This window comes from Neofelis nebulosa, chromosome 1, assembly GCF_028018385.1.
Source record: "Neofelis nebulosa isolate mNeoNeb1 chromosome 1, mNeoNeb1.pri, whole genome shotgun sequence".
Classification (NCBI taxonomy): domain Eukaryota; kingdom Metazoa; phylum Chordata; class Mammalia; order Carnivora; family Felidae; genus Neofelis; species Neofelis nebulosa.
In genome coordinates, this window is record NC_080782.1 from 190585121 (window position 1) to 190600837 (window position 15717).

At 36.0% G+C, this 15717-nt stretch overlaps 1 protein-coding gene across 19 annotated transcripts in view; it reads left to right on the forward strand.

Moving 5' to 3' along the window:
- The window catches only part of RBM26 (RNA binding motif protein 26), an 86404-nt gene that overhangs the window by 7728 nt on the left and 62959 nt on the right, over positions 1-15717 (forward strand). For 12 of the 19 annotated variants that reach the window (XM_058682217.1, XM_058682228.1, XM_058682221.1 and 9 more), the window contains exon 1: positions 536-636. The exons of the other annotated variants lie outside the window; for them this stretch is intronic. In XM_058682217.1, the coding sequence (XP_058538200.1) occupies positions 551-636 (86 nt within the window). In that variant the 5' untranslated portion in view covers positions 536-550. Of the gene's footprint in view, positions 1-535; positions 637-15717 lie in introns of those variants that run through there. 19 annotated transcript variants of the gene reach the window in all.

The window sequence follows — 15717 nt, forward strand, 5'->3', positions numbered from 1 at the left end:
TTCTTGAAAGTAGACTCCAAGTCTTAAATTTTAAATGTCTTCCTGTTGTGTACAGCACCCAGTACAATACCTTGTGTGTGGTATGTTTAAATGCACTGGTTGATATTTGTAGTTTATATAACCATAACCTAAGCAGAAAGGAGTGTAAACTATAAAATCTGCCATACTTTAGGGGCACCTGGGCTCTCTCAGTTGATTAATGTTCCCGCTTAGAGGTCGTGATCTCACGGTTTGTCAGTTCAAGCCCCGATTCGGGCTCTGTGCTGACAGTGCAGAGCCTCCTTGGGATTATCTCCCTCCCTCTCTCTGTGCCCCTCCCCCGCTTATTCTCATTCTCTCACTCTCTGTCTCAAAATAATAAACAAGTAAACTTAAAAAAAAGAATCTACCGTACTTTAGAATTTTATTTCAGAGCAGCAGATATATGAGCAGTTTGAAAAGTTATTAATCCCTGGGTCTCTTTCTCTTTATTTTTACTTCATAGCATCTTCAGATTATGTAAAGCTTAAGTGATTTTTTTTTTAGGGGGAAAGGACAGTGAAGAGTATTAATGACATTTACTCAAAGCATTTTTGAATACTGCTATGTGCAAGCTGCTGGCCTCCATGGAGCTGCCCGGAAAATAATTAATATATGGTAATTCTAGTCTAATGAATTTTACAGCTGGTAGGAGAGTTTTTCTATAATTAATTATTGGCTAAAATATTTTTTATTGCCTTCTTCATCCCTTTAACATTTGTTGAGTTGACTCATCACCACATTTCACTGCTGCATAGCAACTTGGCTTTTCCATGTGAACACTGACTAGTTAAAATGGATTTAGCATTTTCTATATGTTTTAGCACTTTCTTATCTTGGGCTTATAATGTTTTCAAATAAAATTATTCTATATGCATAAATCAAGAGACAGGGATAGTATTATTAGCAAAACAGAAAATAAGATATTCCAGTGTTTGGTGTCTGACATCAAGAATGACTAATTCAGGCGTGAGCTAAATGGTTTCTAGGAATTTTTTGTCTTCCTCCTGCTTCCTTAGCCCCAGAAACTAGAGAATGAGAGAAATGAGTGGATGGTATAAGCCCTCCCCTACCAGACTTACTTACTTACTCCCATTACCTCTTCTCAGTGGAAAAATCCTTGTTAGTCTACAAATAATAACCTCAAATTGGTAAAAGTTTATTTTTAACTTGGGGTCATATTTACTATTGTATATGTGTATGAAATAATGAAATTCACTTGAAATCTGGTACTCAGTGATTCTTGAGCTATTTTACCAACATACAAGCAAATATGTTTATGTATTATTCTTTCTGCTTCTTACATAATTAGTATCATACTTGGATGTCATTCTGTATAATCATAAAAATGTTGTCTTTTTTTTTAAGGCTGCATAGTATTTCAGTGGATATGCCATAATTTAACCATCTGTATTGATGAACTGAACAAATACTATTGTAGTGTGTACATTTATCACATGACACACCCATATATACCCATCACTTAGGTTCTGCTGTTAACATTTTAGTGTACGTGCCACTATCCTTTGATTTATTTCAAAGTAAATTGCAAATGTCAGTGAATTTACCCCTAAATACTTATCATGCATATCATAAGAGTTCAGTATTTGTAATTTTAAAAAAGTTGATATAATTTATATACAGATCTTAAAGTGTACTCTTTGATAACTTTGACAAATGCATACATCTTTGTAACTCAATTCCCTATTAAAATAAAGAACATTACCCTCATTCTGGAAAGTTTCCTCATTCTCCTCCCCATACTCCCATCTATCCATACAAACAATCACTATTCTGATTTTTTAAATTTACTATATATTTAGTTTTGCCTATTATGGAACTTCATATAAATGGAATTTTAAAATGAGTACTCTTGAACAAGACTTGTTTTTACTACTCAAGATGTTCTTGAGATTTATCCATATTGTTGCAAATATCTGTAGCTCCTTTTTATTGCTGTGTAGTATTCCATTGTCCAATGCATGCTGTGTAGTTATAATGCCCATGCTATTTTTAGTTTTGACTAGTTAATTGGACACAGTTTTTGTTTTTAATTAAAAATAATACATATTTGTAATAAAACTCGAACAGTATAGAAATACAAACTAAAAGTGAGTCTTCCTAGCCCCTTCTTGATCCCTGTACATAAACACATAATTGTATGTATATAAAAATGTACATGTATTATGTTTATTTAGGTGTGTACAGTTGACCCTTGAACAACCCTGGTTTAAATTGCATGGGTCCATTTATAAATGGTTATTTTACAGCATTTTGGATGTATTTTCCTAATAACTCTCAACATTTTCTTTTATCTAGCTTTATTGTAAGAATACAGTATGTAATCATATATAACATACAAAATGTGTGCTAAATGACTGTTTCTGCTCAGGTCATGATCTCACTGTTTGTCACATCCGTGGGTGGCTCATTCAGTTAAGTGTCCAACTCAGGTCAGGTCTTGAACTCAGGGCCATGAGTTCAAGCCCCACATTGGGCTTTTCCTGTGCATGGAGCCTACTTTAAAAAAAAAAAAAAAAAAAAAGAAGAAGAAACAAAGATATTTGCAGGAGTCAAAAGTTATACACAGATTTTTGACTGTGTGGGGTTGGTGCTTCTAACCCTTGTTAGTTCAAGAGCTGACTGTAATTTTTTAACATAGGATAATTTTATTCATTTTTACTGTAACTGATATTACAGGTAACACGTGCTACATATCCTCTCATATGAGTATATTCTTAAGTAGTTTCCTGTGTTTTTTTTTTTTTTTTTTTTCCAGTGGTTCCATAGTATTATGTTCTGGGAATATACTATAATTTGCTTTTTTTTTTTTTTTTTTTAATTTTTAATGTTTATTTTTGAGAGAGACAGAGTATGAGAGGGGGAGGGGAAGAGAGAGAGGAAGACACAGAATCTCAAGCAGGCTCCAGGTTCTGAGCTTTCAGCACAGAGCCCAATGTGGGGCTCAAACTCATGAACCGGAAGATCATGACTGGAGCTGAAGTCAGACACTTAACCGCCTGAGCCACCCAGGAACCCCTATAATTTGTTTTAATAATGCTTTATGTAAGACATGGTCATTACTTTTTAGGAAAAAAACACTTTAGTGGGGTACCCTGGTGGCTCAGTCGGTTCAGCGTCTGACTTCACCTCAGGTCATGATCTCACGGTTTGTGAGTTTGAGCCCCTGCTTGGGATTCTCACTCTCCTCTCTCTCTGCCCCTTCCCCACTTGCACTTTCTGTCTCAAAATGAATAAACAAACTTAAAAAAAAAGGAAGAAAAACATTAACTTATTTTCTTAAAGTATTAAATTCCTGCACATAGTTACAAGAAGGAAAACTTCCCAGAAGGCTTTGAAATGAAAAGTTAAAGTCCTCTTCATATTTCCTACCCTAGCATTGCTAATATGTAGTGTTTATACTTTTAAAACAGCTTATTCCAGTTTTATTGAGTGATTCTTCCATAGTTTAGCCATATTCTTGTCATTTAGTTCATGTCCTAGGTTTTTTTTTTTACTTTATAAATAACTGCAATGAACATCTTCCTGTATGTAGTTTGTTTCTTTTCTCTTTCTCTCCCTTATTCTTTCCTTCCTTTCCCTCCCTCTTTCATTCTATATCTTTCTCCCCTTCCCTCCCTTCTCTTTTTTCTTTGTTTCTCCTCCTCACCCCCCACTCCCAGTCTCATTAGATAATTCTTTTCCAGATGTCACCTAATGCTGCTGTTGGAGGCCTTTTTAACATTAAGAGATGTGTATTTGAAAGCTTAACCAGGTGTACTTTTGGTGGTGGTGGTTTAAATCCAGTAGTTCAGATGAACTTGTTTTATGAAGTTGCGTACTGCGTTGTGGCAAGTAATTTCTCTAGTTTTCTTGCCTCAGCCATTTAAAAAGTGACAGAAGGAGAGATAATATGTCTGTATAAATTCTGGTCTGTTTTTGCTTTGTAACTTTCTGTGTCCTGCTATTCCTACACTCCCTGCTTCTATGCCTACATTCCCCAGTTACTACTTTTCCATTGCTTATGCAATTTCCATTGCTGGCAATTAGAAAGTTGTTATGAAAAAACGTCTATACAAACCTTAAATTTAAGATTCATACAAATCTTAAAAAGTTGCTGCAAATGATAAATAATTGAATGATTACAAATTATGCATATAAGCATTAAAATATGCAGTTCAGCAGGTCATTTGTTGCTCTTTGTAACAGTTTCTTTTAATTGAATAAAGTTGCTGAGTAACTTTGTGTAAGTTTAAGGTATAAAGCATGTTATTTTGATACATTTATATATTTTCATATGATTGCCAGTGTAGTGATACTTATCACATAATTATAATACAATATTATTGTCAGTGTCCATTATGTTGTGAATTAGGTCTCCATGACCTATTTACTATTCATTACGAGTTGTACCCTTAAACACCATCACTCTTATCTCCCTTCTCCCCCCACCCCCACCCCCACCCATTCCCTGGTAACTATCATTTTACTCTGTCTTTTATAGAGTTAACTTTTTTAGATTTCAGTGTAATGTGCTGAAGGTCCATCCATGTTGTCAAAAATGGAAGATATCTTCCTTTCTTGTGGCTGAATAATATTCCATTGTGTATATGTACCATATCTTTTTTATCCTTTTATCTGGCCACGGACATTTGAGTTCTTTTCAGATCTTGGCCATTGTGAATAGTGTTATGATTAAAATGGGAATTCATATATCTCATCAAAATCCTGTTTTCGTTTTCTTTGGGTATACACCCAGAAGTGGAATCATTGGCTTGAATGATAGATCTTTTAAAATTTTTTGAGGAACTTCCGTGTTACTTTTTGTAGTGGTTGGGCCAGTTTATGTTCCCACCAATAATGTAGAAGGGTTCTCTTTTCACTACATCCCTACCAGCATCTGTCATTTCTTGTCTTCTCAGTGGTAGCTATTGTAATATGTGTGAGGCAGTATCTTGTTGTTTCTGCATTTCCCTGATGATTAGTGCTATTTAGCATCTTTTCCATGTGTCTGTTGACCATTTTGATGTCCACTTTGGGCAAATGGCTGTTTAGTTCTCATTTTTTAATTGGAATGTTTGGTTTTGTTTGTGTTTGAGTGACCGTGTTCTTATATCTTTTGGATATTAACCGCTTCCAATTTATGCTTTACAAAAATCTTCTCCCTTACTGCAGGTTGTCTTCATTTTGTTGACAGTTTTGTTTGCTCTGCAGAAGCTTTTTAGTTTGATGTAGTCCCACTTGTTTGTTTTTGCTTTTATTGCTTTTGCTTTTGGTGTCTGCTTCAAAAACTCATTGCCAAGACCTATGTCAAGGAGTTTATCATGCATATTTTCCTCTAGGAGTTTTATGGTTTCTGGTCTTAAGGTTAGACCTTTAGTCTATTTTGAGTTAATTTGTGTATATGGTATAAGATACTGGTCCAGTTTTATTTATTTATTTATTTGCATATGGCTGTCCCAGTTTTTCCAACACCATTTTCAAATTACTATTTTTATTTTGAGAGAGAACGTGAATGGGAGAGGGGCAGAGAGAGAGGGAGAAAGAATCACAATCAGATTCCACACTGTCAGCACAGAGTCCCCACATGGCGCTCCATCCCGCGAACCATGAGATTGTGACCTGAGCCGAAATCGAGTTGGATGCTTAATCAGCTAAGCCACCCAGGTGCCCCTCCCAACACCATTTATTGAAGAGACCATAGACTGTCCTTTCCCCATTGTGAATTCTTGGCTCCTTTATTATAAATTAATTGACCATTTGTGTGTGGGTTTATTTCTGGGCTTTATTCTGTTCTGTTGATCTGTGTGTCTGTTTTTATGCCAATACCATGCTGTTTTAATTACTACAGTTTGTAATATAGTTTGAAATCAGGGAATATGGTGCCTCCAGCTTTGTTGTCTTTTTTTTCACAAGATTGCCTTGACTATTCAGGGTCTTTTGTGGTTCCATACTAATTTTAGGCTTATTTTTCCTATTTCAGTGAATAGAATATATAGGTTATATATATGTGTGTGTGTGTGTATATATATATGTGTTATATATATATGTATATATATGTGTGTAATATATATAATGTATATATAATATATATTATATATATATCTTAGAATATATACATTGTATATTTTTTCTATTTCAGTGAAAATGACATTGTAATTTCTATAAGGATTGCACGAGCTATAGATTGTTTTGGGCAATGATGGACATTTTCACGATATTAATTCCTCCTGTCCATGAACATGGGATGTCTTTCCATTTGTTTCTTTGATTTCTTGTATTTTTTGTTGTACAAATCTTTCACTTCCTTGTTTAAATTTATTCCTATATATTTTATTATTTTTGGTGCTGTTGTGAAAGGGGTAGTTTTCTTTACTTTTCAGATGATTCATCATTAGTATAAAGGAATGCAGCTGATTTCTTTATGTTGATTTTGTGTTCTGCAACTTTACTGAAATCAGTGATTAGTTCCAAAAGTTTTTTGGTTGAGTCTTCAGAGGTTTTTTTTTTTTAAATAGATAAAATCATGTCATCAGAAAATAATGACAGTTTTACTTTTTATTTTCCAATTTGGATGCCTTTTACTTTTTTGTCTAGCTTAATTGCTCTAGCAAGGACTTCCAGTAGTATATTGAATAAGAGTGGGCATCCTTGTGTTATTCCTGATCTTACAAGAAAAGCTTTCAGTTTTTCTCCATGGAGTATAATATGAGCTGTGAGGCTTTCCTATATGATAGCATTTATTGTGTTGAGTTCTGGCCCTTCTCTACTCAGCCTGTTAAGATTTTTTATCATAAAGGGATATTGTATTTTGTCAAATGCTTTTTTTTACATCTATTGAGATGATCATGTGATTTTTGTTTTTCATTTTATTGATGTAATGTATTACATTTGTTGATTTGCATATGTTGAAGCATTCTTCCATCCCAGGGATAAATCCCATTTCGTTATGATGTATAATCCCTTTAATGTGTTCTTTAATTTGGTTTGCTAATACTTTGTTGAGAAACTTTGCATTTGTATTCATTAGGGATGGTAGTCTGTAGTTTTTTTTGTTTTTTTGTTTTTTTGGTGGGGGGGTATTCTTACCAAGTTTTGGTGTCGGTAATGCTAGCCTCATGAGTTTGGAAGTGTTCCCTCCTCCTTGCTATTTTGGAAGAGTATGAGGAGGATTGGTGTTAACTCTTTAAATGCTGCTTGGAATTCTCCAGTGAAACTGCCTGGTCCTGGAGTTTTCTGTGTTGGGAGTTGTTGATTACTGATTCAGTCTCTTGTTATTTGTTCAGATTTTCTATGTCTTTTTATTCAGTTTTGGTCAGTTGTATGTTTCTAGGAATGTATACATTTCTTCTAGGCTATATAATTTGTTGACATATAATTCTTCATAGCAGTACTTTAAAATTTTATGTATTTCTGTAATATGAGTTGTAATGTTTTTTCATTTCTAATTTTATTTTTGTTTTTTGAGCCTTCACTTCTTTTCCTCTTAGTCTAGCTAAAGGTTTGTAAGGTTTGTTTATCTTTTCAAAGAACCAGGTCTTCGTTTCATTGATGGTTTCTAATGTTTTTCTGGTCTCTATTTCATTTATTTCCACTCTTATCCTTACCATTTTCTTCTTTCTGCTAACTTTGGGCCTAACTTATTCTTCTTGTTCCTTGAGGTGTAAATTTAGGTTGTTTATATGAGCTATTTCTAATTTTTTAATACATGCATTTACTGCTATAATTTTTCCTCTCAGAACTGCTCTTGCTGCATCCACAATATTTGATATATTGTGTTCTTATTTCATTTGCTTTGATGTAATTTTTTTTTCCTATTTGGTTTCTTCTTTGATCCATTGGTTTGGAAGTGTGTTGCTTAGTTTCCATATATTTGTAGATCTTACTTTTCTCTTGTTGGTTTCTAGTTTCATACCATTGTGGTCAGAGAAGATAGTTGGTATGAATTTAGGCTTCTTAAGCTTGTCATGATTTGTTTTGTGGCCTACCATATGCTCTGTGTTGGAGAATGTTCTGTGTGCACTTGAGAAGAATGTTTATTTTGTTTATTTTGTTAGATGGAATGTTCTATATGTCTGTTAAGAACACTTGGTTCTGAAATGTGGTTCATTCCAGTGCTTCCTTGTTTATGTTCTGCCTTGATAATCTTTCCTTCACATAGTGGGATATTGCAGTCTCTCATACTTACTTACTGTATTGTCTGTTTTTCCTTTAAGATTTGTTTTAGTTGATTCATAGATTTCAGTGCTTAGGATTTGGGAATGTATATATTTACCATTGTTATATCTTCTTGATGTATTAACCCCGTTATCATTATATAATGACCTTCTTTGACTCTTGTTACCCTTTTTGGCTTGAAGTCTATTTTTTTTTCATGTATTATGGCTCTGCTCACCTGTTTTTTTTTGTTTTTTTTTTTGTTTTTTTTTTTGGTTTGTTTGTTTTTTTGTTTGTTTTCTTAGAATATCATCTTCTGTCCTATCACTTTTCAGCCCGTGTGTCATTAGAGTGAAATGAGTCTCCTATTGGCAGCATGTAGTTGGGTCTTGTTTTGTTTATATATCAAGCCACTTTGTGTTTTGCTTTGTTAAGTTTATTTTGAGAGAGACACCCATGCATACAGGGGAAGGACAGAGGGAGAAAGAGGGAATCCCAAACAGGCTCCATGCATGGCTTGATCCCACAAACCGTGAGATCATGACCTAATCAAGAGTCAGATGCTCAGATGATTTGAGCCACCTGGGTGCCACCACTTTGTGTTTTGATTGGTAAGTTAATTCATTTATGCTTAGGGTAATTATTGATATGTAAGGATTTACTACAACCATTTCATATTTTTCCTTTTGGTTATTTTGTTTCTTGTTTTTCCTTTTGTTTCTGTTTGTAAGTTGGTTTTCCATGGTGATTTGCTCAGTCTCCCGTTTTTTGATGTTTCATGTCTATGCTGTAGATTTTTGCTTTGTGATTACTATGAGGTTACACAAAACATTTCAGAGGTAATGAAGTCCTTTTTCTGCTAATTAAAAATTTATCTTCATTTGCCTATAAAGGTTCTATCCTTTTACTCTTCCCCTTTTATATTTTTTTGATGTTGTAAGTTATGTCTTTTTATTATTTATTTATTTTATTTTTAAATATATATATTTTTTAACGTTTATTTATTTTTGAGACAGAGAGAGACAGAGCATGAACGGGGGAGGGGCAGAGAGAGAGGGAGACACAGAATCGGAAGCAGGCTCCAGGCTCTGAGCCATCAGCCTAGAGCCCGACGCGGGGCTCGAACTCACGGACCGTGAGATCGTGACCTGAGCTGAAATCGGAGGCTCAACCGACTGAGCCACCCAGGCGCCCCAGTTATGTCTTTTTATATTGTGATTTCATTATCAGGAGGTAACTATAGTTATTTCTTAATACTTTCTAAAATCTTTATGCTGTAGTTAAGAGTTTAATATACTATCTTAAAAAAGAGTTACAGCATTCTAATATTAAGTATTCTGAGTATTTATTACCTTAATCAGAATTTTCTGTACTTTGGTCTTTTCATTTCAGCTTGAGGCACTCCTTTTAACATTTCTTACAAGTATGTCTAGTGATGGCAAACTCCCTCAACTTTTGTTTGTCTAGGAAAACTTCTCTTTATTTTTCATAGCTCAAAGATAACTTTGCCAATGGAGTATTCTTGATTGTTTTTATCATTCAGTGTTCTGAATGTGTCATTCCATTCTCTCCTGGCCTATAGAGTTTCTGCTGGGAAACCTGCTGATAGCCTTATGGGGTGGGGTACCTTTGTAGGTTACTGTCTTTTTTCCTTGGGCTGCCTTTTTAATTCTTTATTGTTGACTTTTGACAGTTCATACAATGTGTTTTAAAGAAGTTTTTTTTGTGTGTGTTGGTATAATAATGTGTTTTGTCAGCATTGTGGAGCTGTATCCAGTTCTTTCCCTGGGTTTAGAAAGTTCTCAACTATCATTTAAGTACACTCTGTGCTCCCTTCTCCCTCTTTTTTTTTTTTTTTTGAGATACCCTTATTATGGGGCTTGAACTCAAGACCCTGAGATCAAGAGTCTACTGACTGAGCCAGCCAGGCACCCCAGGGTTTTTTTTTTTACTTTTTAAAAATCTTAAATCCGGGGCTCCTGGGTGGCTTGGTTGAGTGTCAGACTTTGGCACAGGTCCATGATCTCATGGTTCAGGAGTCAAGCCCTGCATTGGGCTCTATGCTGACATTGCAGAGCCGGCCTCAGATCCTCTGTCTCCCTTTCCCTCTGCCCCTACCCCGCCTCTTTCTCTCTAAAATAAACATTTAAAAAAAATCTTAGTTTTTTCTCGCCTTCCACCTGGATCATTTCTATATTACTATCCTTGAGTGTGCTAATTCTTACTCTTCCATATGATCTGTTCTGTTTCCAGGGTATTCTAATTCATTCTTCATATATTCATTTCTTCACCCCAGAATTTTTTTTTCTTTTTTTTCGAATTTTAACCTGTCTGGCAGAATACTCTTGTTTGTTAATTTTGTTCCTGGGATCATTTATTGCCTTTCTGAGTTTTTGAGTGGCTCATTGAATTTCTTTGTAATAGCTGTTTTATAACTGTTTTATAGTCTTTATCAGTTAGATTACAATATTTCATGTCCTTTGGGTTCAGTTGCTGGAAAACTGTCATTTTCTTTTGTGATTTCATATTACAGATGGAAAGTGCCTCTGCTCCATTTGAAGTAGTGAACACCTTTCTTATTTAGGCAAGGTTTTGTTTACTTTGATTCTTAGAATTCAACAGATTTGTAATTAGGAGCCTTCATTTTGTTTTCCAGAAGGTGGCACTATAGCACAAGTCTTTGGTTTCTCTTACCAGAACTAACTCATATTAAGGTTGTAAGCAGATGCATTAAAAGGAAAAAGAAAAAGGAGCAAAGGTGGCTGCAGAGCTTGAGGAGAGGTGTATATTTAGCACTTGGGGCTTTGGGTATGCCAGGGGCCTGCTGGGGAATCTTCAAGGTGGGGTGGGTACCAGAGGTCCATGAGTTATTCTCTTACTCCCCCTTTCCCCCTCCTCCCCCTGGCAGATAGCAGGAGACACTTTCCTTCAGTTTTCTTTGCCTACTTCCCTTTCCTTCTGCTGTTCGCAGGCACTGTGGTCTCTCTTCAGAGAGAGCAGCTGGGTTTTGCCACTACTGCATGCATGGTCAGGTAGACAGACTCCTAGTCTCCCGCCTTTACCTTCCACCTCCTGTGCCAGAAAGGCTTGCTGCTGGACCAGCCACCACCTTCTTTGCTCTTGTTGCAGCCTCTCTGGTTCAGTCCACTCACTTTAAGGTGCAAAGATGGATAGATCTCTCAGGTGTCCTGGTATCCTGTGTGGAGGTACTTTTTTTTCCTCGTTTGGTTATGGATGTCCAATTAGTTGTAAAGCAAAGAGGAGAGAAAAAGGGAATGACTCAGGCTACTGTGATGCTGATGATTGTAATACAGTTTAAAATGTAGTAAGTACTTTAAGATACGTAATTTAGGACTTCTTTGGGGCATTTTATAAGAAATTGTCAATGTGTTATATGTTTGTACTGTTTTTTAAATGATATCTCCAATTCTTAAAAAAAAATTTTTTTTAACGTTTTTATTTATTTTTGAGACAGAGAGAGACAGAGCATGAGCAGGGGAGGGGCAGAGAGAGAGGGAGACACAGAATCTGAAGCAGGCTCCAGGCTCTGAGCTGTCAGTACAGAGCCTGACCCGGGGCTCGAACTCATGGACTGTGAGATCATAACCTGAGCCGAAGTCGGATGTTTAACCGACTGAGCCACCCAGGTGCCCCATGATATCTCCGTTTCTTATTTTACTTTTTCTTTTTTTTTTAATGTTTATTTATTTTTGAGACAGAGACAGAGCATGAATGGGGGAGGGTCAGAGAGAGGGAGACACAGAATCCGAAGCAGGCTCCAGGCTCCACGCTGTCAGCACAGAGCCAGACGCAGGGCTTGGACTCACGGACCGTGAGATCATGACCTGAGCCAAGTTGGAAGCTCAACTGACTGAGCCACCCAGGCACCCCCTTATTTTACTTTTCATAAAGTTTAATTGTTTATAATAGGAGACAGTGCAAGACACAGATCCCATTTTGAAAACTGTTCATAAACTTTCAGTGACCAGTCTATGAAGTTTTTCATGCACCTTCTCAAATTGGATTGTGTTAAAGTTTTGATCTTCTGGTTACATTAAATAGCCAAAATTAGAAAAACCATTCTGCGAGGAATTATAACTATTCATTTTGGTTAGGAAGAGTCTTTTGAATCTAGCTAGCGTTTGTTGGTTTCAGAGTAAAGAATAGGTTTTATTGCCATGCTGAAATGTTTGGACATTTGGGGGACTAGGTTATGGAATACTGGGGAAGATCAAGCTGGGGAATAACTTAATTAGATCTTTTTTTTTAAAGAATGATACTGTGGTGTGTAGAGATTTGATTAGATTGTAGCATTTTGGAGACATAATATTAGTTAGCAGTTTTTTTCTTGTACCTTTAAGAGTGAGTTGTGAATGCCTGAACTTGGACTTTGGCAGGAGGTACAAAGAGAGATGGTGATATTCTTGGGAGAGTCTGTACTAAATGTATATGAAGACCATATCAGCGGTGAGGGTATAGGAGGAAAAGGCAATGAGGAAGGACTTGTCAGTGTGCTAGGAGATGTTTTATTGACTTTTTTTGTATCTGTGACAGATCTTTAAACTTGTTAGTACACCTTTATATGTGTCATAATTGGTCTCGACCTAAACTGAGAGTTGTTTTTTGTGAGTTTTTGTTGATAATGCTCTCGATTTAGTATACGCTTACATAATGTGATAATCAGTAGATATTTCTCAACACATTGTGGTCGGGTCTGGGGTAAAGGTAGACATAGTTACCTAGAATTTCTGTAGGGGAAACAGACAAGCATACCAAGAGTAACAATTTAATAGTGATAGAAATATGTGTAGATCTTAAGGTCTGGCAATTTATAAAATGTTTCTACTTGGTTGAATTTCATTATTATTTATCTCTCCCAAGGTGTTAAAATTTGCTTATGAGTGTTCAGAAAGGGGGATTCTATGACTGCTATTTCTATTGGATAATTCTGCTGCTTCTTGGTCATGAGAGAAAACACTTCCTAGCTTCTTCCTTCCTTAGTAACTGAAGGAATGAAGTACCTCAGATTTGGTTTATAAGTAGGTAGAATGTGAATGAGTAACTGAAGGGGATGCCTTTGGAGGCCAGAGTCCTTTCCCAGAAAACTCAACTTTTCCATGAATTGGAATGTAAAACAAGTACTGAAATGTGGGGTTTTATTGTGGGCTGCCATATCAGCACCTCACCTCCAGTCCCCACTTTTCTTTTAAGAAAGAGTTCTGTGACAACATGCTATAACCACACGTGTCTGTGCTCAGTTTGCCATTTGGGTTACTTATTGCTCTTTGCACTGAACAATATAGAGGTTTGTTTATTTTTTCTTTTTTCTTTTTTTAAATCCAAGTTAGTTAACATATAGTGTAATAATGATTGCAGGAATAGAATTTAGTGGATTTATCGCTTACATGTGTTTATATATAATACCTAGTGCTCATCCCAACAAGTGCCCTCCATAATGTCCATTGCCAGTTTAGCCCATTCCCCCACCCAGTACCCCACCAGCAACCCTCAGTTCTCTGCATTTTAAGAGTCTCTTATGGTTTGTCTCCCTCTCTGTTTTTAACTTCTTTTTGCTACCCTTCACCTATGTTCATCTGTTTTGTTTCTTAAATTCCACATAGGAGTGAAATTCTGTGATATTTGTCTTTCGCTTATTTCGCGTAGCATGATCCACTCTAGTTCCATCCACATTGTTGCAAATGGTAAGATTTCATTCTTTTTGATGGCTGAGTAATGGTTCCATGAACAATACAGTTTTACAATCTGAGTTAGTGGGTCTTATCTTTGAGAAGACGACTGACTTTGTCTTTAAATTAGATACTTAACAGATACTTTCTAAATGAATTTTAAAGTTTATTTATTTTGAGAGAGAAGGAGAGAGTGCATGCACAATAGCGTGAGCAGGGGGAGGAGGAGAGAAAGGGGGAAGGAGAGAATCCCAGGCAGGCTCCGTGCCCACCACAGAGCCCTACTCAAGGTGGGCCCAGTCTCAAGACTCTGAGACCATGACCTGAGCTGAAACCAAGAGTCAGATGCTCAGCTGACTGAGCCACCCACGTGCCCCTCTAAATGAATTTTAAAACAGTGGTTCTCAAGTGTGGTGGGAGGACTCCTGGGCTTTCCTGAGACTAAGGTCTGTGAAGTCCTCACTTTTCCAACTATTCATCTGTTTGAGGTCAGATTTCTTTATGTATTTCAACCAGAATAGCATATCCCAACAGATTGAATATAAAAGTAGATATTAGAATTGGTCTGTTTTCTTTTAAGCCATACATAATGGTGTTTCCAAAAATTGTGAAACATCATCAGTCCTCTCACTACATTTTTATTTTGTTGTGGAAATATAATTATCTTTTCATACAAAAAAACCAAAAAACCAAAAAACAGGGTATTTAGTTTCAGAGGAGGCTATTAGTCATGGAACTCTGCCCATCCCTGCCTTGTGTAGGGATAGGACCCAAACTAGAGAAGATTAGTTATTTTCAAGGACCAGGGGCAGCTGCCTTTCTCTGGATTCACTAGCTATCAGAATGCATAAGCCTGGAACTGCTCAGGGTCATCTCTGTTGCCACCTGGAGAGGGCCTGCCTTAAAATGAAGTGAATTCCGAGCAAAACAGAATGGAAAAGAGGATCCTGGTGACATCATTTCAACTCCTGGATCCAGCTGTGCCTAAAGTTAGCTTTAGCTTTACACTTCCCATTTATTAAATTCCTCCTTTTGATTACCCCACCCAAAGGGCTATTTATGTTAAATTGTAGATTTGTTATTTTTTGACTTATATTTATATAAATAATTGTTATACTTATTTTATGATTTGTTTTTTTATACTAAATAATTTAAATTATTTTCAGTTTTAATTTCTAATTTGGTAAATACTGATAGATGTAAACCTTTTATTTTTTAAGTTTATTTATTTATTTTGAGAGAGAAAGGAAGTGCATGTACACACGAGCAGGGAAGGAGGGGCAGAGAGAGGGAGAGAGAGCCCAAGCAGGCTTGTGTGGCTTGAACCCACAAACCATAAGATCCAAAATCAAGAGTTAGACGCTCAACCAGCTGAACCACCCAGCAGTCCCAGATAGATGTACCCCTTTTAAATAAAAGCTCTTTGGAGTTCTCTATAATTTTTAACATGTAAAGGAATCCTGAGACCAAAATGTTTGAAAACTACCATTGTTAAGGTATTGCTGCTATTTCTTGGGGGTAATATAGGGAATGAAAGAACTGACTGAACAGTTTTCAGTGTTGTAATTATATATATTGTGGTAAGTGTTTGCAGTGATAAGTGATTGGTATGATGCTCATGGATCGATCATGTTTAGATATGCTTATATTTTATCTTGTAGAATGAAGTGGTGTGATAATTCTAAAGAATAACCTTTCTTTAAAGATTTTTTTCTCTGAAGGTTTTTGCGGTAGCTAATTACTGCATACAAATAATCTATTTTTGCCTCCTTACTTGAATTGAATGAAGCTGTATAATAACCTATAGCAATTGAGTTTTTCAATATATGCATTATAATTGTTGCAATGGGATTTG